The 22,316-nt window shown below is 38.0% G+C and overlaps 1 protein-coding gene across 9 annotated transcripts in view; it reads left to right on the top strand.

Moving 5' to 3' along the window:
* UGT8 (UDP glycosyltransferase 8) overlaps positions 1-17,608 on the top strand; it is a 110,023-nt gene extending 92,415 nt beyond the window's left edge. For all 9 annotated transcript variants that reach the window (XM_056802988.1, XM_056802985.1, XM_056802989.1 and 6 more), the window contains exons 3-6: positions 1,782-1,924; positions 4,987-5,063; positions 13,015-13,234; positions 14,883-17,608. In XM_056802988.1, the coding sequence (XP_056658966.1) occupies positions 1,782-1,924; positions 4,987-5,063; positions 13,015-13,234; positions 14,883-15,246 (804 nt within the window). In that variant the 3' untranslated portion in view covers positions 15,247-17,608. The remainder of the gene's footprint in view (positions 1-1,781; positions 1,925-4,986; positions 5,064-13,014; positions 13,235-14,882) is intronic.
* Positions 17,609-22,316: the final 4,708 nt, after the last annotated feature.

The raw sequence follows: 22,316 nt of genomic DNA, 5'->3' as shown, positions 1-22,316 counted from the left end.
TAGAATGGTATTGTTTGCTGACAGCATTATTGACCTATTTCTACATTTCTTAATTGACACCAAGATACCACCCATACCGAGTATAGAGAGGATTGACCCTTTATGCAACATGTGCGTGCAGGAATTTGCCATGGAAGCAGGGAATTATAGTTCCCTATGCCCATGCTGTCACATTTGTCCTCTATTCAATATGTTATGGGGTTAGATGTGTACCCCTGGGGTTCGGGAAGGATACCTTTTGCAAGAATGCAAGACTCCAAAACTTAGCTTAAAAACAAAAAGAGAAATTTATTACTTTAGGAGGTAATGTTGAGAATGGCCAGGAGGATAGAAAGGTGGAACAGCAAGTTGGGGAACAGTTCCTGGGAGGACAGCATGAATGGAAAGACTGTTCCCCATGAGAACAGTATGGATGGAAAAGCTGTCCCCCCCCCAGATGACATCAGTTCTGGGGTTTTTATAGTCTTTGGATGCTATGTCCTGATGTGGATGTGAACTATAGAGTGGTAAGCCTTCAGGCATTTGGTGGGGTGGGGTGGTCATCTGACTGGGCTCTGCCTGGAGGCATAAAGATTCATCTCTTTTTCCATCTTAAATCTAGGATAAACATCTGAGGGGGGGGGGTCATTGGGTGTTTCTAGGATGCAAAGGCAAGGGAGTTTCCCTGATAATAGTTTGCCTGAGTTTCTGGGGTACAGTGCCCATGTCAAATAGGCCATAGGATCTTTTCTTTAACAGGATGGCAAGCCTGGGCAGAGCAAAGGGGGTGGAGTCAGTTCTGGGGCCAATTTTTAGGGAAGACTTTGGTTAAGCTACATGTTGTCTGGTGAAAGACCCTGAAACAACTATCCCATATGATGTACAGTTGAGGAAGTCGGAGGAAAATAGATTTTGCTATCTAATCACACTTATTTGAAGGACTATTTTATGAAAGAGAGAGGAGACCTGCTCTCCTGGACTCTAGAATGACTTTGAATTTGAGGGCTGGAGGTATACTTTCCAGCAGTTTGAGCTATCCAAATATGAAATGAGTTGATTCTGGAGTCAATCACCTTGTCTTCTCTATACATTTCCAGGTAAACTGACAATGACTACTTACTGATAAGCTTTCTGTAGGACCTGCTCTTGTTCAGGTATAGAACAGACTCTCCTAGTTCAGAGGTCAGCCAACAATGGCTTTTATGCCCATCATGCCCTGCTTTTAAGTGTTGAAATCATTTTTAGCCTGTGGGCCATACAAAACTAGTTGATGGGTTGTGTTCCAAGGTTCATAGTTTGCCAGTCTTTGTCCTTAGATGGCCTCTGAGGTCTAGTCCCACTCTAGATTTCAGTTTTTGATTTTGAAAGAACCAGCAAATCTGGCCTGTGGGCATCATTGATCTCTTGAGCACCTATTGTTGAAATTGTGTTCCTGTATTTTGCTGAATATGCAACAAGCATCTATTTCTTACCAATTTAGATTGATGCAAGGCAAGAACATATTTAGCATACTTTTGATCTTTTCTAGTTGAATACCTGTTCTGCTTTCTTCATATGGAATCATCAAAATAAATTTTCTTTTTTGTTTGAAATCACATCTCTGGGAAACTGCAGATAGAAAGCATTAGTCTCTTATTTGTTTGAATTCTGTGCTATACTTTTGAGGAATGTAACCGAACACTTTAAAACTGTGTTTTTCGTTTAGTTCTCAAGGCAGAGATAATTGTTATTCCACACACTAATCATCATCCATTGGGTAGCCTGGTGTTGAATTAAGTTGACTGATTGTCTTGTATTGGCAGGACCTACAAAGATGGGTAAATGATGCTAACGAACATGGCTTTATCCTGGTGTCTTTTGGAGCTGGTGTAAAGTATTTATCAGAAGACATCACCCGCAAACTGGCAGGAGCCTTGTCAAGGTTACCTCAGAAAGTAATTTGGAGGTAAGGCAATAAGAAAAGCCAAGGAATGTGTATACAGCAATTGATTTACATGGCAACTGCCCCTCCATTGAACTCTTGGGATCCAGTAACATCCAGAACACTGAATCATCAGCAGTTAGTAGCCCTTTTCAAGGTTAAATGGTAACTCAGAACTTTTCATTTGGCTTCTTAGTGAGTTGAAGTTTGAAGGAAAATTTAATTAAATTATTCAACTCTGTAACTAACAAAAGTTGGCAAAATGGCAACATACAGTCCCATAATGGGAAATGCCCAATATATTCTTGCCTTGTTCTCTTCCTCTGAAAACGCCTTTCTTCCACATCAATTTCAATTCAGATAGCGATTTGAACCTTTGAGGTAGCCAGGTAATAAGAGTGAATAAAGAGGTGGGTTTGGAGTTAGAAAAAGAAGAGTTAAGTTTCCACCAGAGGCTTTACTGGCTCTGGGATCCCTCAGCAAATCCTTTAACCTCTCTCAGTCTTAGTTTCTTCATCTGTAAAAGAAGGAAAACAACACCTATCTCTCAGGATTGTCAGGAAGTTCAAAGGAAAAAAAAAACATGTATATAACTTTGCAAATGTTAAAGGGCTGTCTAAATGCTAGAGCTATTATTATTCCTCCTGTTATTGATAAATGCATGTGTGTAAGGCACTGCGCTAGGCATTTGGAATGCAGATGTGAACAATGACAGAATCTTTGCCCCAAAGTCATATATTCACAGGCATTACATAGGTAAATGTTCTAATCCATTACAACTGTTTTGGGGGCATTTTGATATTTCCAAAATAAGAATATTAATAAGACTAAACATTCCCCTCACCGCAAATGCCCAGTATTTGTTTTGAATGTGTTCTGTATATACTTATGTGTGCATAACTTCTCTGTCCTTAGAGGCAGCTGGGTGGCAAAAGAGAGCATTGGGCCTGGAGTCAGAAAGATCTTCAGTTGAAATGTGACCTTAGATACTTACTTTTTCTCATTGAGGAAGTCAATTAACCACTCTCTGCCTCATTTTCCTCAACTGTAAAATGAGCTTAATAATTGGACCTACCTTCTGGGGTTGTTGGGAGAATCAGATGATATAGCATTTTTAAATAGTCTAGTATGGAGCCTGGTATATAGTTGATATTTAATAGAGGTATACCACTTCCCTTCCACTTTCCCATTAGAATGCACATTCCTTTAGTGCAAGGATTGGTTTTACTTTTGTCTTTCTGTCTCCAGTGATTAGCAATGTGCCTGGCAAGGTATGGGGAGTCAAGGGTTCCATAGAGAGGTACTAGAAAGGAGAGGGGGTTATCTTCGTCTATCATCAAAAAGGCTAGATTCAGACATCCAGAGCTTTTTCTGGACCACATAGTAATACAATAGGTGGCCTTCTCTGAAAGCATGATAGCCTTCTTGTAACTACAGGTTAGAATAGTGGTTCAGATCACTAGCAGCTATCCTTCTTGCCCTCTCCCTATTTTCTTGTCATCTTCCCTATCTCTTCTACCTTTCTTCTCCATTTCTTATTCTGCCATTGCCTATACTACCATTGCTGCTCAAAAGAGCGTGTCCATTGACTGCTCTAACTCTCAGCTCAGCATCCCTGTGACCTTCCAGGCCAAAGCTCTTTTCTGGCCAGCACTCTCCTTTATCTGTTTTTTTTCTGCCCATTAGATCCTAAGCTCCTTGAAGGCAGGGATCTCAGGCAATTGATATTCATTAAGTAGCTGTTATACCCCAGGAACTGTGCTAAATGCTGTCTTCTTGCTTTTGTGTTAATGACTTCATTGCTCAGCTTAGTTCTCAAAACATAGTAAGTATTTCATTAATGTTTTTCATTCATTCATTTGTTCAGTCAACCTGTCCTTAATATGAGGGAACTTGGCAAATTTGGTATAGAGGCCAATCCTAGGGCAAGAAATCATTATGAGATGATCCTCTGGGATTTCTCTCAGTAAAGATAAGGCTGAATTTTGACTGCATTCTCACTCTTTCTCTACCACAGTGCACTAGCCATATGGAAATTAGCACCTGACTTCCTGCTTCAGGGGCCTCTTAATTTGGGAGGGAGCAGAGTTCTCCTCTCTCTGCCCCCATTCAGAAGCCAGAGAGGAGCAAACCAATGTAGAAGAAATGAGCTGGTACAGAATGGGAAATATTTCCATGTTCTAAAGGGCTCAGAGATCAGAGAGAAACATTTGTGATACCAGAGAGAGGAAATGTGGGACTTGGAGAGGTTCCAAAGGAATTCCTTCCTGGCACATACACATACAACAAAGGGACCTTTCCTGTTTGCCCACTTTGATAGGGCATCATTGGTGGGCCACAGGTCACATTTCCCAACTTCTTTTTCTCAGTTGGTATATACCTTCTAAACAGCAAGATACAAGAAATGATTTTGTTCTCTCTAGATTATCTCCCAATTGTGTTGTGCTTTATTTAGCTTCATAGATTGTCATCCAGTTCACTAGGATTAAGGAAGAATGCACTTTATCCCAGCCACAAAAAATGTTGCAGATTCTATGGCATTTCTTTGTTCCTGAGAATGGCTCCCTCCCTCTCATATAAACTTATCCTAACTAGAGTTACTTACATAGATCTATGCATATGAGTTTTCCTCCTCTCTGTGGGTATAAAGAATTAGAGTGAAGAAAGAATAGACCCCAGTGTGCATAGTCCTTCCCTTCCTCCCTTCCTCCCTTCCTCCCTCCTTCTCTCCCTCCCTCTCTCCCTTTGATTGTGTACAGACTGTTTGGTGTACAGAGCAGTGTGCCAAACATTAGGAAGGTTAAAAAGTTTAGATAAAGCATGTTTCTTGCCCTCGTGGACTTTATAGTTAGTTAGGGCAAAAAGATGGAAACAAATATTTTTCTTATCATACCCCAAACAGTGTAGCATGGAAAAGCCACCTAATTGAATTTCTTTGCTTTAAACCAAATATAGTATTTGAGGGTAATTGCATGAAGGAAGGAAATGTTATGGCTTATTTCTTTTAATTCATTGTTCATCCTGGGATGTAAATGTTGTAAATTTTTCATATATTGAGTGGTTTCTCTTTACTATGTACATTTTAGGTTTTCTGGATTGAAACCAAAGAATCTTGGGAATAACACAAAACTCATAGAATGGCTACCCCAAAATGACCTGCTTGGTAAGGCTGTTATTTGCTTTGTATCTATTTGTTGTTAATTGTGTAAATTCAATCATTATATTTATAACTTAAGAATTATGCAAAAATATTTTATTTAGTTTAGTGTAAGTTTATGATAAATTTTATCAATTTTTTCAGTTAAATTGCTTATAGGCTTCTTATTCTTATTAGCAAATTATTGATTATAATCACAAAGCATAACATAATTATACTTTACATATGTTTTCCTAATACAATGAAATTTTCATTGTGCTGCCAATTTTATTTGAGTTGAAGAAATACAAACTATAAAACTAAATTTGCAATAGAAAAGGTTGCAAAACAAAAAACCTAATAACTAATAGTTATTAGTAATTACTAATAATCTTTTTGTGATATTTGAAAATACTTTTCAACTTTTAATTTTAAAGTTATTTCATTTTAATTTTCACAAACTTCTTATGAAATTAACAAGGTGAGTATTTTCCCCTTAATTTTGTAGATGAAGAAACCATAGCACCCATGCTTAAGGGACTAACCTAAATTCACACACAGTTAGATGTTGGCAGAGAAGCACGTACAAACCAAATCTGGATTCCAACCAGCCACATTTTGGTTTTTAGTTAAATTTAAAAGGTCACTGGAAAAAAGGAAAACAATTAAGTACATTGAGAGAGTGAGTGGGATTAGATTTGAAGTACCTCCGCTGATTCTGTGATATTTAGTTTTACATTGTGGAAATGCCTTCTTTCCTATCTTTTATGACTCTTGTCTGACCTTCCAAATGTTATTCACAGAGAGTCTACTCTGATATACTTAATGAAGGCCTTCCTTGGTTTCCCCCAATACTAGTAGGGTACCACAAGAGTACTCTGGCTCTTGGCCCATTATCTTTTCCTGTGTGGCCAGCCTCTCTCTCTCTTCCAGTTATTTGATGAAGCCTTCCCTCTTGTTCTTCATGGCTCTTCTTTGGTGTAATGTTGCAGCTCACTATACTTGCCTTTACCTTGTTCTTTTATGATCTTGACATTGAGGTTCATGTGAAAAAGATAACCAGCCTTTGCTCTCTAGGGATTTACATGATGCTAGGCATCTGCATCATCATCCAAGAATAATTCATTCACTCATAATATGATGTCTCAGAACCAACTGCATCCCTTATCCTAGCACAGTGTGCCATTCCCATCCAAGTACCCCTACCCCTTTCGTGCTCTACCTCCTACTCCTGGCTCACAACCCTCTCAGTATCACCTCATTCATTCAAATCCCCACACTGGGTTCTGTTTGCTGTACAATAAAACCCTTCTGTCAATATGCTAGTCAAACAACCAGGGGTCAACTTCCTGACAAACCTGTTACAGGAGGGCTTCCCAGCTGCCCCTTAATTCCTGACAGGTAGTCAGTAGCTACAGAGAGCTCTGTGGTTACAGAGAACCATTCCTTCTTCACATAATCATTGTACATGTGGGAAGCCCTCATGACCTTTCTCCTTTGCTCCCTGCAGTAAATTCTACAATATTCAAATATGTTTTCCCTCTGGGTAGATGTTTTCCCACATTCTGTATATTTGTTAAGGGTCCCTCCATTCCCTAAACTAATCTCTGCCTACTCAGTTATTTCCCCTTTTTGTCATCAGGCTTTTCTCTGCTTGGACTTCTCTCCTCTGCATTACCTTGCCATTTCTTAATGTTGCTCACGGGACCTTGTCTTTAACTTGCACTTTAAAGACCTGTATAGAGGATTACAGAGATTAAATGACTTGCCCACAGTTAAAGAGCCAGGAAGACTTGAATCCAGGCATTCCTGATTTTAGAATTCTGGCCAAATACAAGGGTCAGAATTAACATCATAATTTCTAAACACACTCAGTTGTGTGCTAATAATTGTTTAACTATTGGCTTTCTGGGGTGGGGGGAGAGATGTTCACATGACACACCTAAATCTCATATACCATTCCAACATTTTCTCACACTTTCTTAAAGGCAGCCAATCAATAAAACAGTAATTTTTTTTAAATGATCCTCACCCTCTTCCATCTGGAAAGTGATCTGTTAGGTCCCTGCCAGCTCTTGTTTGAGTCCCCTTATCCTACAGTTTTGTTTTGTGACAAACTGACAATTCCCCTTCCTTCTCTCTCCTCTTTCTTCTTAGCAGGAGTTCTTCCCAACCAAGACTGCTTTTTCAAACTTACTTTAACCAATGGCTTTCCTTGAGGAATTGGGAAAAAAAAAAACAACAGTCTATGTGTCCCTATTAGACCCTTTCTTGTTTTCAGAACTTATTCATCTATTTACTGTTGTTTAGGCCCATAGGGACCCAAATTCTTTTTTCATTTTCGGATCTGAAACAGATCCCTCTTGTAAAAATCTTAAAATTCCATTTTACCTGAGTCTCATTAGTTGGTTGTCTTACCTGCTGAACCACAGACTAATTCAGGTTATTAAATAATAATGTTAAATATTTAAATAATATAGGTTATTAAAAGTTAATTGATTCTTAGTTTCTTTGTAGGCAAAGAGAAAGTCAGTAGGAGAACTATTTTCATACTGGCCTGATGATGTGGATTAGCTGCATAAACTCTATGTACTATACCAAATGAGTTTTTTTCAAACTTGGTAAATTAGAAGGAATGCTGGATATGGAGTCAGGGGGAGTTTGGTTCAATTCTAACTCTATGACTTGGAGAAATTGACCAGATTCTTCCTTTGTTAAATGAAGAGTCAGACCAGACAGCTTCCAAGATCCCTTCCAAATATAAAACTGTAATCTTAATTTGGTCATGGAATGCTTTTATTTTGAAATATATTAATAGAATCTACAAATTATGATTCAGGGATTTTGAGGGACTGTGAAATAACCTTAGAATAGAAGAGATTGGGGATAGATAGAAACAAAGAAAGGAAATGAAATCTGCCTTCCTAACAGAAAACAACTGGAAATGTAATTGCAGATTTGCAATTATACATAATCTCATATATGATATTTTCAAGGGGACAACAGAACTGGCATCAAATAATATTTTCATAAAACCCTTATTCATATGCCACAGTGCTCCATAGAATATGAATCTCTACTTTTTTATGGATACTTGACTTTAAAGTTAAATCTAGAATAAAATTCATTATCAGTATTTGTTATACATATGACATAATGAAGGAAATTGATATTCCATTGTTCAAGTTATACAGATAGTTAAATCATAGATTATAATTAATTTATAACTTCACTGATATGATAATGAAAATGTAATATTTTACTCTTCTCTTTTAATGTAATATTTCTTAAAACTAAAGAAAGTCATTAAGTTCTAATGGTTTTTTGGCTATTTATTTCACAATACAACCTCCTAATAGAGACTCTAACCATAAATCCATAGCTATGCCCTGGCAGGCCACTTATAAACCTATTGACAATTTTTATTCTCAACTATCCCATGAGATGATCAAGTGGCAAATTATCCTATTTTATAGATGAGACAACTATAATATTGTGGTAATAAAGGAAGTTATTAAGGAGGATACTGTTTCATTTATTTTGCTGAATGATCACATTCAGTTTCCCTCTTTAAGGTTCAGTGCACAAACTGGTCTGGAAATCTTTTTTATAAAAACTTATAATTTTTATTTATATACCTATTAAAGGTTTAAGGATATGTAAAATATCTTTAGCACTAAAAATTCTAAATCACCCCACCCAACCAAATTTCACCACAAGGCGAAGTCTTCGAATCTCAGGAATTCACCCAAGCTATATATTCCTTAACTCTTATTAAAAATCCCAAACTATTGATGCTAAGCTAACTAAATCCTTAATTATCTATTAATTAAAGTTATCTCCAGAGTTATATTTATAGTAAGCAAAATGACTGATCTCAATATAGCTGAGTATGACTCTAGAAGTTTCCCTCAGAGTCAGAGGCGAACAAGGTATTCAGAGGTCTTTTCTCCTCTCACAAAATAGATCTCATAGCAGCAGGTCTGACAAGTTCTTCTACCAAATGTTTTTCCACCGTGAGGAAAGTGAAAACCCTCAAGATGGTTTAAGAGTTCTCTTTCTGTCCTATCACCAGCAGAGCTATATCCAGAGAGCAAAAGCTGAATTGGCCAGTCTCCTCACAAGTCAGAGACCAACTACCCCCAGAACTCTGCCTGCCCTTCTCCTTCAAAGTCCCAGGCTCATGCACTAAACTCTTTCTTGCCACAGCCACTCTCTAGGCTCTGGGACAACCTTACAGAATTCTTTATTAAAACTAATAATTATATTCCCAATTTCCTTACTATACAACTGAGGGCACAAAAGTATTATATACTAAGAAGCATGACTGAAAAACTATTAGAGTAAATTAAAGTGAAAAGTAAAAACAAAAAAAAATCTAATTCTATGTCCATGATTATCTTGTACTGCTCATAGTTCTTTATAAGTATTTATATTGTGTAAATATAATTGGCTCTGAACAAATACTCACATGTATTGAGATCTAGGTAAAGAAAAATACAATTTTGGAAATATATTTAAATTTCTGAGTTCTGATTTAGAGGATTATTGTTTTTGTTATTTTTTACTTGGATTACCCAGTCTTTGGATCACCTGAAGTTTGTGAGGAAAAGGAAGGATAAAGCTTACTTAAGCATCTTGACCTGAGCCCAGAGCAAGAAAGTGACCAACTTACACATCCAAGGATGTCTAACCATCTATCATATTTCATATTGTATTGAGAAAGAGAATTATTCCCTGTAGTCTTCTAACACAAGTTCAATCTTTTTATTTGTGAAATTCCAGAAAGTCTAATGGTATTTTAGGTATATATAACATCCAAGTGAGATGAGGGCAGCTTTCCTAATATAAGATTTTTAAATCCAATTTGTTTCTACCTGTTTGTGGAACTGATTAAACTGGATGATAAAAATTATGAAGTCTTGACATCTTGGGTATGACATACTATTAGGGTATCATTCTAGTTCTTCACATTCTAGTTCTTCCTGAATGAGCACAAAAATACATTATAGAATTTCTGGAGTCTCAAAGGTGAAAGGGAAATTTGCCAAGAAACTGAGTGAATGTATATTTTTGAGTAATTTGTGCAGTGCATAGCTTAAACCTATGATTTGGCAATGCCACCCTCCCCCATTTTATTAATGTTTTTGTATAATCAATCATCTTAAAAGGCTATTACTTAGTCAAATAATGTGTGTCCCGAAGGGAATTACTCTAAAACTAGGAATTCAATTATTGACTACTTATAAGGATATTTATTTATTTTATTTTCCCAATTACATGTAATGATAATTTTTAACATAGTTTTCCAAAATTGAAAGATCCAAACCATGGTAAGCAATTGGATCTGGCCCATACATGTATTATCATTTAAAATACACTTCTATTTTGGCCATTGTTGTAAGAGCATTCTTATGGTACCAGAACTCCCAAATCACACTGATGTGAAAGATAGTCTGCTTTGATCCGCATCATCCGACTCCAACAGTTCTTCCTCTGGAGGTGGATAGTATTCCTTGTCCAAAGTCCTTTGGAATTGTCCTAGATCACTGCATTGCTGTGAGTAGCCAAGTTTTCATAGTTGATTATCATACAATATTGCTATGTACAATGTTCTCCTGGTTTTGCTCTGCGTCAGTTAATTTACATCTTTCCAGCTTTTTCTGAAAGCATCCTGCTTATCATTTCTTATGCCACAATAGTATTCCATCACTGACATATATCACAATCCCCAATTGATGGCTATCCCCACATTTTCTAATTCTTTGTCACCACAAAATGCTGCTATAAATATTTTTGTATAAAGAGTTCCTTTCTTCTTTATTATGATCTTTTTGTGATCCAAACCCAATAATGGTATTATAGAATGAAAGGGATTGATCAGTTTTGTGGCCCTTTTGGTAAATTGCCTTCCAGAATGATTGGATCGGTTCATGACTCCACCAACAATGAATTAGAGTCCCAATTTTGTCACAACCACACCAACATTTATCAATTTTCTTTTTTGTTATTTTGGCCAATTTGATAGGCATGAAGTTGTACCTTTGCATGGTTTTAATTTGCATTTCTCTAATCAAGAGAGATTTAGAACATTTTTTTCATATGATTATTGATAGCTTAGAATTCCTTATCCAAAAGCTGGTTCATATCTTTTGACCATTTTTCAATTAGAAAATGTCTTGAATTCTTATAAATTTGACTTAGTTATCTATATATTTGAGAGAAATTGGATCTTTATCAGAGAAATTTATTATAACATTTTTCCAAGTTTTTTTTTTCCTAATCTTGGCTACAATGGCTTTGTTTGTACAAAGCTTTTAAATTTAATATAATCAAAATTATTCACCACTTTATATCTTGCAATTCTCTCTTATCTCTTGTTTGGCCATAAATTCTTCCTTTTTCCATGAATCTGACAGGTAAATTATTCTATGTTCTACTAATTTACTTATGGTGTCACTCTTTATATCTAAATCATATGTCCATTTTGACCTTATCTTGGTTTAGGATGTGAGATATTGTTTCTATATTTAGTTTTTGCCATGCTGTTTTCTAGTTTTCTCAGCAGTTTTTGTTAAAATAATGGGTTCTTATCCCCAAAGCTCTGGTGTCTTTGGGTTTATCAAACACTAGGATACTAAAGTAAAGTACCTTTGTATTGTGTATCTAATATATTCCATTGATCCATCATTCTATTTCTTAGCCAATACCAGATAGTTTTGATGATTACTGCTTTTTTATAGCACAGTTTGAGATCTGGTACTGCTAGTCTACCTACCATCCCTTTTTTTTTATTATTTTTTCTAGTTCTATAAAATAATAATTTGGGGGTTTGATTGGTAAGGCATTGAATAAGTAAATTAATTTTAATTTAGGTAGAATTATCAGTTTTATTATATTAGCTTGGCCTACTCACAAGCAATTAATGCTTTCCCATTGTTTAAATCTGGTTTTCTTTGTGTAAAGTGTTTTGTAATTGAGTTCATATAATTCATGTGTTTGTCTTGGCAAGTAGATTCTCAGGTATTTTATATTGTCTAGAATGATTTTTAAATGGAATTTCTCCCTTTCTCTTGCTGCTGATCTTTGTTCTTAGTATATAGAATTGCTGATGATGCATGTGGATTTATTTTGTATTCTGCAACTTTGCTAAAATTATTAATTATTTCAATTAGTTTTTAGTTGATTCTCTAGGATTTTCTAAGTATTCCATCAAGGATACTTTTTCTTAAGCATTCACATCTGACAATTTCTCATTTAATAGCTCTATTTTTATTGTTTTATAAGTAGCAATATTGGATAGTGGATGGAGAACTAGACCTTCAGTTAGGAAACCCTGGGTTTCAAATCTGACTGTGGAGGCAGAGGACTTAGATTCAGATTCCATTTCTAATGCTTACTACCAGATAGATCATATCCAAATCCACATAAATTCCCTGGACCTCTGTTAACTTATTTATAAAAGGGAGGGACTGGACCAAATGTGTGATCTGTGATGGTTAACCTCTGTATGTCTAGGCAACTCATTAGGGCTACTATCTGCAGTCTGTGTTGGTTAAAGAGAACCCTTATATGGGTAAGTCCCCAAAATGATAAAAAAATCTCAGATATTCAAATGAAAAATAAAATTGCCAAAAATGTTTCTTTAAAACAATGTGCCAAGAATATGCTTTATTTCCAATAATAAATAACTTGTTCAGAATTGTTTTTAGTTTTCTCTCTAATGGGCTTTTTTTACTTGAGGATCGATTGGAGGGGAGGAGAATTTGTGAATTTGGAAAGGGGAAAGAATTACATTTTTGTTTTCACTCATTTCTAATTGAGCTTCTTAATTTCCCTTGCTTATGAATGCATTTAACAAATATTCTGTGAAGAGATCCTTATGTTTCACAATACTGGCAAAGCGTCCTGCCTCCCCCACAAATTAAGAAAACCTTTACATATAACATTCCTGTTTCATTATTGCTCCCTTCTTTAGGGCACTCAAACATCAAAGCCTTTCTTAGCCATGGTGGCTTGAACAGCATTTTTGAAACTATGTACCATGGAGTCCCAGTGGTGGGGATTCCACTCTTTGGAGACCATTATGATACAATGATTCGAGTCCAGGCCAAAGGCATGGGGATACTCTTGGAATGGAAGTCAATGACTGAACAGGATTTACACGGAGCCTTGGTGAAAGTTATTAATGATCCCAGGTAAGGAATATATATTTCTCGATTTCATTTACTATTGAAACAGATAAAACATACAGGATGAGAGCTCTAATTTCCATGTGTTTTTTAAGGCTCCGTGCATGCTATCTCATGCACAGCCTCCTTGCACCATATGTTGGGGGTGTCCCAGCCCCGGGGAAGCCATGTTGTAGCTAGAAGCTGGACAAGTTTCCCCTCGGTTTTCATTAGAGCAGCGTGTCTGAGAGCCACGGCTCTAAATGGTCCTTCTACATCAGCCTGTTCACTGAGGCTGCATGATCTGTTCTGGACTTAGCAGCTGCACCTCCTCCTCCAAAAGGGCATCTCCTCATTGTCTCAGCTTTTAGAGGGCTGCCTTGGCCTGTAGGGAATCTCAGGTTCTACCATGGGAGGCCTTTCTTGTTGCTTTTCAAGGAAGGTTCTAAGGGGAGTGTCACCACAGTCAGGACCAAGCATGGAGTGAGTTACTTTGTCACCTACCCAAATGAGTCCCTTCCTTGCCCTCCTTCATAGCATTCTTGTTAACCCCCACCCCCATGCAAATCTTGGCTACATCATTCCCCCAAGGAGGATTCATCCAGATTTTGCACAAGTAAATGTCCATCGTAGGCATCTTTCTCTATGGCATAGGCTCTCCTGTAGGTAAAAGGTGAGGCCCCTGAGACAGAACTAACTCTGCGGGCCTGGAGGAAAAACCGACTAATAAGCATCTCAACGGTGGGTAAATGCAGCTTGGCCCTCCTCTCCCAGGTAAGTCTAGAGATACCTATGTGCAGAGAAGGGTTACGCTAACAGTCCTGAATCGAGCACTTCTCATAATCCTGTCAACATCTTATTTCATTTGATGGTCTGACTTTGAAACATGTGACCTTTTCTACAGTGAAGAATTATATAACAATATGTGAATTCTAAAACTGTGTGTGATAAAGCACCTTTCCCAGGGAGCCTGCAGGTAAAGGGGATGTAATATTTGGATGTGTGAGTCCTCTGAGCAGAGGCCTTTGTGGGCTCTTCCCAATGGCTGAAGCTCCTGAGATTGCAGCCCACCAACCTGGAAGTTCTCTGCTTCTACAGGACGAGGAGCAAACACCTAGAACCTCTTAGTGAAGGGGATGTCAGGGAGGGACTCAGGAGCACCTTCCAAGCCCAAGCCCAAGCCTGGGCCAGGCCTCAGAAATGAGAAGGGCAGCCGGTTGTCTATCATCACTGGTCAATAGCATGTCGTTCTAGCAAACTGGTTTAGTCATGGCTTGCATCCCCCAAATTGGTCACAGACATGCATATGTTTGTAGGCTGTCAGGGTGACGGGTCAGTCTGTGGTCCGGTGCAGAACAACAATCCCCCATGTAAAAGCAGTATCATGGGAAGACTGTGAGTAAGAAAGTCAGGTTCTCTGAGAGGTTCCCTCACACCTGTACCATTCTCCCCAGCCACAGACATACTAAGAAAGCTACAAAAGGGCTGGCCCCGCTGGCCTGGCATGAGCACCTGCGTGTTAGAGCACGCTGCATGGCAAGCCTCCTCCTCTTTTGTTGTTCCTGCCATAGATGGCATGCCGTCGCTCAGCCAAACCCATGCTAGTGGGGCCCCTTCCAAAATGTGGCAGATTAATGTCTTAAACCTTGTTTTCTCCCCACTTATTGCCACTCAGCTACCGTGCGCGTGCCCAGAAGCTGTCCGAAATTCACAAGGATCAGCCTAGTCACCCCGTCAATCGAACTGTCTATTGGATCGATTACATTCTCCGTCACAACGGAGCACACCACCTCCAGGCTGCCGTGCATCGCATCTCTTTCCATCAGTATTTTTTACTGGATATTGCCTGTGTGCTCTCCCTGGGTGCTGCCTTACTTTATTTTGTTTTGGCAAGGATGATCAGGTTCACCTGCAAGCAGAGCACACTTCTCTGGTCCAGAAACGAGCATAGCACTGTTAATGGACATTTCCACAATGGGATCCCCAATGGCAAGTATAAAAGAAACGGCCACATTAAACATGAGAAGAAGGTGAAATGAGCCAGCCCACTTGCAGTATCTCAAGGAATCAGTTCAGTAGTTGAATTTTTATCACTGTAACTTAGTCTAACAGCTACTTAAAGGAAAACCTCAGTAAACAATTCTAACACTCCCCTATGTAATCTTACAGGATGAAATTTTACAGAACTAAGATGTCTTTAAAAAAAAAAGCACAAACCTAAAATGCAAAAATGTATTTTATTCTTAATACTGATGCAGAGCGGTTATTTTGGCACTGAAATTTTTTAACAGCTGTAATTCTTTCAATCAATTGAATGACCCTGAGTTCTTAGTTTTAAGACCAAAATATATATGACCCAGATAAGGAATTTTTTTGTCCTCAAAAGGTTTTGATTTCTTTTGGTTTTATTTTTTAGTTGAATTTTAATGCTTTTCTCTTTAATGAGAGAATTTCAATTAGCTACGTATTAAAGTTGTTGGAGTCACAATACTCCTAAGAATGAGGTTGAGAGTAAGGTTATGATCCCATAATGTTTGGCACCTAGCGATTTAACAAATTGTAGACTCAGAATACTACTATGAAAGAATGTTTCTTCCCTAAAGTGAGCTCTGAAGGAGAAAAAGAAGTAGCAATGATCTTTTCACTATATATGAACTCTTGGCCTCTACTATTGAAAACAAGAAATTAAGTAAGGGTACAAATGATTGTTACAAAGAGATGTACGCACATTTCATTTCTTCTTGTGTTTTCCCTTTACCAATAATTTTCCTCTGGACAAACTTTATGGGATTTTTAAAAACAAATTCATTTTGGTGAAGAGCATAGATGTGTTGAAAATGTATAATTAAGAAGAAATGAAGCTCTTACAACAGTGTCCTCGAGGAAGGTTTGACTTTGTATATATGGTAATATAAAAGAGGATAACTCCCTCCCTCCTTTCCTTCCTTCCTTACTTCTTTCCTTCATTCCTTCCTTTCTTTCTCTCATTTTCTTTCCTTTTTTTTTTGGAGGAGGGCATTGGTATAGAAAAAAACTTTTTCAAGTCTTTCCTATAATAGGATATTTTTACCTAAAATTTGTTGTCCCATTTGAACAGTTCTATATGGAAGTGGGAAAATAAGCATCTCCTTTGTTCCTTATATTGGTCTGGGCCACATAATCTTTACTACATCATTGCCAATATTTAATGCTCTTGAAATAGGACAAGCAGTTCTTTTAGTTGGGAACTGATTTTTGACAAGAGGTTTAAAATTGAACTCTGTGTACCACATACATAAAGGCCATGGAGATTGTGCCTTTTTTTTTTTCCCCCAACATGATTACCATTGCTTTCCTCCCCCAAATACTCTCTTTCAATCAGCGTGGCTGACATGGGACATCAACAGTATTGAATTGAGAATAGGGATGCAGGAAATTGGGCAGAATAAAAACTAAGACCATTCATCCTGCTGAAATGCATCAAGGCCAGCAACGATGTTTATTTCCATGTCATTCTGTTTACTTGGTGTTTGCACTACAGTTGCTGAGTGTATACTTTATTTATATATATAGTTTTAAAACCCATGTCTCACCACCAAGGGAAAGGAAGAGAACCATTTATCTAGTGTTGTTCACTAACATGGGAAATGTTATGAAAATTAGGAAAGACTGAGAGAATCATTATCATCATACACAGTGACGTGACATTTCATTACCAGTCCCACCAGGAGCCACCATCTCATTGTGCAAGTTCATGTCACAAATAAGTTTCTGATGTACTGTGTAAGGCAAGTGTGCTGCTTTCTTAATACTTGAAGAAATGGTATTATAAATAAGCCTATTAGCTGTGCTTCCCCCCTTTTTTATACACAATCTTAGCATGACGGGACAATAAAAGGAACATGCAGAAGCACAGGCAATGATTGGTGGGGTGGTAATAGGCCTTAGAGTGTATGAATGAGCTGGTTTTACTGTTTTGGGTATTGAAGATAAGATAGTACAAGCACTGACTGGATGATTAAGCCTCAATTAATCTCCACTGTGATAAACAACAAACAACTTAAAACAATAAACATGAATTTAATAGAGAAACATGGTGTGGTTAATCAGTGTTTATTTAGATGGAATTTCCTAGGATTCTGTGCATCCACTTTACTCTCTTCTTGCTCCTTCCAACACATCTTGGCCATTGGATGTTCATCTGAGGCAAATTTTGTCCTCATCTAAATTGGGGGCAGTTAGTATGGAAAGGCATAAACACAATTTGATACCAGGGCATTACAGAAGTAAGAATGACAGGCACGGGTTAGCACTGAGCAATTCTGTTTCTTCATAATAAGCTTATTGTTGGTTTCAGTAAATGGGAGTGATTTCAAGATTTGCACATTTGTTTATAATCCTCCAATAAAGTACAATATTCAAGAGGCTTGGGTTGTCTTTCCTTAGAGAAACAGCTCCTTAGAGCTTTCCAGGGGAAGTCAAAACTAAAAGAATTGTCATTTTTTCCTACTTACTATCATAAAATACAATCGTGTATAGATGGCTGGCCTTAAAACTAGGCAACTCACGTCCTGGGCTGTGCTGAAGCTCTCCAGAGCAGATTGTTAAATTACCATTTACACCCAGGACATTGGCAAATAGAAATCGGGGCATGATTTATTATTTGGCTGATTGTCTAGACCAGTGATGGTGAGCCTATGGCCCAGGTGCCAAAGATGTCATGCAGAACACTCTCTGTGGGCATTCAATTTCCCCTTTCCCAATTTGTTACTAGAAAGGCAGAGGGACTTGGGCAGCATGGCTCCCCTTCCCCTCTTTACACTCACTGGGGACATTCCTCACCTCACCCACCCTTCCCCCCAGCAGCCCAATGAGAATGCTTTCTCCCTTCCCTTTGTGGGGTATGGGGGGCACAGCAGGTGGTTGGGGGGTTGGGGGGGCATGGTACTTGGTCATGGGGGTAGGGGGACCTGGCACACCATCTCTAAAAGGACTGCCTCACTGGTCTAGCCTTAAGAGAGGGAGGAAATATTATATAACACAGATTCAACTTGGAAGTATGTCACATACAGAAGGCCAGTTAAAAATTTTCCACGTCATATTACCTATAGGTGCTAGGCAGCTCTCTAAAACCTTTCAGTTTCAGCAAAGGGGCTGACCCGTACTGGTGTAAAAAAATAGACTCAAATACAGGACTACAATCCCCATGAGCCTTTGCTCCACTTCCCCAGAATGCCTTGTAATCTCACCTGGGCCGAGATCGAGAAGGCATTTAAGCTGATTCAAAGGCTTTTGAGGGCTTTTTTTGGCTCTTTTTGGACTTCGGTTTTGGAGCAGGCGGTCTCTTGCGTGATGTGAGGTTATTTTCTCTAGGCCTCTGGCCTAGGCACATGTTTCTTACTTGTATATTCTTTAATCTTTATCCTTTAATAAACCTCTAAAAAATATAATACTCCTTGCAGAGAGAAACTAATTTCTACCAGCCTCAGTCTCCCCATCTCCCCTAAATTTTAACTGTTACAGATGGCGACCACGAAGGGATGAGAACTTCTCAAAATTTTTTTAGCCTAGAGAATTTTTTTTTAAAGCCAAGGTTCTCCGAGATGCTCTTTAGAAAACCATCTTGATCAGCTCCTGCCTGCGGCCCTCTCCAGCTCCTGCTTCTGCTCCTGGCCTCTCACCTGGTGCCCGAGCTGTGCTCCAGCTCCCAGCCCGACCCACCCTGGTGGTCTGTCTCTCACCCATCTGGCCTCTGACCCAGCCGGCTCATCACCCAGATCCTTGGAGCAGATCGCTGAGGACTCATTGCCACCAGCTGGTAACAGTATTGGCCACGTGGGCGGAGGGGAGAGACGAGAGGGAAAGGAGACCCGGTAATTTTCCTTTAGGCTAAGCCTCCACATGGATGGGGGTATTGGCCACAGGGGGATCATATCAGGGGAGAGAGAAAAGGGAGAGGAGAAGAAACAGATTTTTCAAACAGAAACTTAATAGCAATGGGCTGTTTAAAAGGATTTTTGACTCTTCTGGCAATTTCATTGATTTTACTTGCCTGTCTGGGAGCAGACTCAGCCCAAAGATTCAACTTTAACTTTGGGGAGGAAAATGGGTGGCCCAGCGAACTGGAAGCCAGGCCCAGAGACAGGAGGTCTCTAGTTAGAGTCTGGCCTCAGATACTTCCCAGCTATGGGGCCCTGGACGGATCCCTTGAACCCCATAGCCTAGCCTTTACTACTCTACCTTCGGACAATAGACATTTAAATGGATAATTAAAAACAAACAAAAAAAAAAACAAGGAACTTTGAAGAGACTAAAGGCTATATTCTAAGGCATTTCAGACTCCAATGGTTTATAAAAAAATCTCTGTATTCTATTGCATTGTTTTGTTTAAGGTTTAACTTTGTGATTTTAAGTTCATATATTACTGGATTCAATATTATTCTGCTTGAACTGAAGGTTGATTGAATTTATTTTGAATGTACTGAGTTTTAAAATTCTGATGTTTTTCTCCTATAACTGTGTTGAACAAATATTATTGTGAATAAGCCCATATATGAAAAAACAGCTTTTTTCTATTTTGCTGAGGATAGATGGACTTCAGAACTGGTTATAATTGTATTAACAACCTTTGGAAAATTTAATGTGCTAAATACCTCAAATGATTTGATTTTAAGGGTTTTTTAAATATGATTTTTGGATTTTTTTTTAACAATCTGGTTATTTTTGCCTGCCCCTACCACGAGGTAAGGCCCATTAGCTGAAGTGAAATACACTTTATAAACCCCAACCTTCCCACATGTGAATGGAAGTTGGGCAGTTAATTTCAGGGCATTTGTATCCCTATAAGCCTCCAAGAAAAAGGAGCATCCCTTTATTTATGCTCTTCAGCTCACTATTTTACTTGCACCAGAATGATATCTAGATTTCTTGATTATGTTCTTAACCCAAGATGAGTTTTACTTTGTTTAAAAAAAATATGTTTAAATACCAAGGTTGAAAGATTTCTGTTTGTAAAAATTGTGACAAATGTCCATCAATTCATAGGTTTTAAAAATGTCATTCAGCAACTTATGTGAAATATGAAAGTGTGTTTGTTTGCTATTGTAATTAATTGGGCTATTGAGAATTTTGGGGATTTTGATATCTACATATTTGTACTACTGTATTTTTAAAAATGAAAAATTGTTAACCTTGTTCAATTCATTTGCCTTCTACTCACAGTGATCATGGCCAGATACAAAGAGGAAATGGATGTCATTTTTTGGTGAGAAAGCCTTGCATTTTATATTTTCTTAACTGACACAGAGTGTCATATTTTTGAATTTTTTAAAGCTCTTTTATTATTATATTTTTCTTGCATGTGCAATATACTTTTTCAGTTTTTTTAAATTATTTTTTCTCTTCTTTTTATATTTGAAATACATGTCAACAGCATTAAGATTTTCTTTAACCTTTTGATTTTTAAGTTTAAGATACATTTGCTAATACATGCCCAAAAAGCTTGTGACTATAAAAATGCCACTCATTATTTAAATAAATCATGGGACTTTGCTTAATGATTCTGTCTGATTCCAGGACAAGAGATACACACAAGAGCCATTTCATAGGGCCAAAGAAAGGCCAATCTAGGATGGATTAATGCACTTCTGGGCCAATACAAAGGTCTTGAACCTAGTGTGAAGACTCGAGGTTACTATGTTTAACGTGTGTTAAGACATAGGCTTTCCTTGTATCCACACTCACCCTGAAGATACAGAGGAGTATCCCACAAACCTTGGCTCCTATAATCTGGTCCCCTTTTCTGCCTCTTAATGTGTGGTAGCTTTCTGTAGTCCTGGCACTGATTGGGTAAATGCATCATTACTTAGATCATTTTGATTGGGCCCTGATTGAAGGACCTGTTATAGGTTTATTTTTCTTCTACTTGGAATTTTTACACATAAGACTTTGATAGTCTATATTTTCATCCAGAAATTTTTTCTTTTGGATTTTCTGATGTCTTTTTAATATCTCTTGCCAATTGATTCATATACCTCATACCTCAGCCATGCATCCCTAACTGATTCTGAATCTTTCAATCACCCACAACATGGGGGAATGTAAAAAAAAAATCATTATTTAAATTGCAAAGTTTAAATTCCTTTCGAGAAGAATTTTAGGAAAAGAAGATGCTACTTCCCTGAATCCAGAAACTGAACTGTTGGAGAAGCCATCATGAAGAAGCCTCCAGACCACAAGCTGCACAAAAATGAACTTTGGGTGTGGTTAATTAACATTTATTTGCATGCATACTTTTATGCCAAAGGGGACTGCCCCCTAACTGGCTTTCTGTCAATGCGTCCAGTAATTATTGGTTTTATTCTTTTCTTTCTCTTATCCTCAAATTATTGTAATCTTTAAATTGATTATGTTTTCATGATCCTTTGGAAAAAAAATTAATTTTTTTGCAAATGATCACACAGGGGAATGTAAAAAAATAGACTCAAATACAGGACTACAATCTCCATGAGCCTTTGTTCCACTTCCCCAGAATGCCTTGTAATCTCACCTGGGCCGAGATCGAGAAGGCATTTAAGCTGATTCAAAGGCTTTTGAGGGCTTTTTTTGGCTCTTTTTGGACTTCGGTTTTGGAGCAGGCGGTCTCTTGCGTGATGTGAGGTTATTTTCTCTAGGCCTCTGGCCTAGGCACATGTTTCTTACTTGTATATTCTTTAATCTTTATCCTTTAATAAACCTCTAAAAAATATAATACTCCTTGCAGAGAGAAACTAATTTCTACCAGCCTCAGTCTCCCCATCTCTCCTAAATTTTAACTGTTACACTGGTCAAAGAAGTTCTCTTTCCTGGGAATTCCACATGGCAAAGAATTCATGGGTCCAGCCTGGCTTTGTTCTGAGGAACACTTGTTCTGGGTCACCAACACCAGACAAGAGAAGGTGGCAATCTGTGGCCATGCATGTCTTCTGGGACATGCAGGCCTAGAGAACAGAGGTCCTGGATTCAAATGTGACCTCAAGATACTTGGTAGCTATGTGATTCTGGGCAATTTACCCAATTGCCTAGCTCTTTAACATTTTTCTGCCTTGGAACTGGTATTTAGTATTCATTCTAAGACAGAAGGTAACGGTTT

Source organism: Monodelphis domestica, chromosome 6, assembly GCF_027887165.1.
Source record: "Monodelphis domestica isolate mMonDom1 chromosome 6, mMonDom1.pri, whole genome shotgun sequence".
NCBI lineage: Eukaryota > Metazoa > Chordata > Mammalia > Didelphimorphia > Didelphidae > Monodelphis > Monodelphis domestica.
Note: the sequence above shows the minus strand (reverse complement) of the source record. Positions and strands in the feature narration are given on the sequence as shown.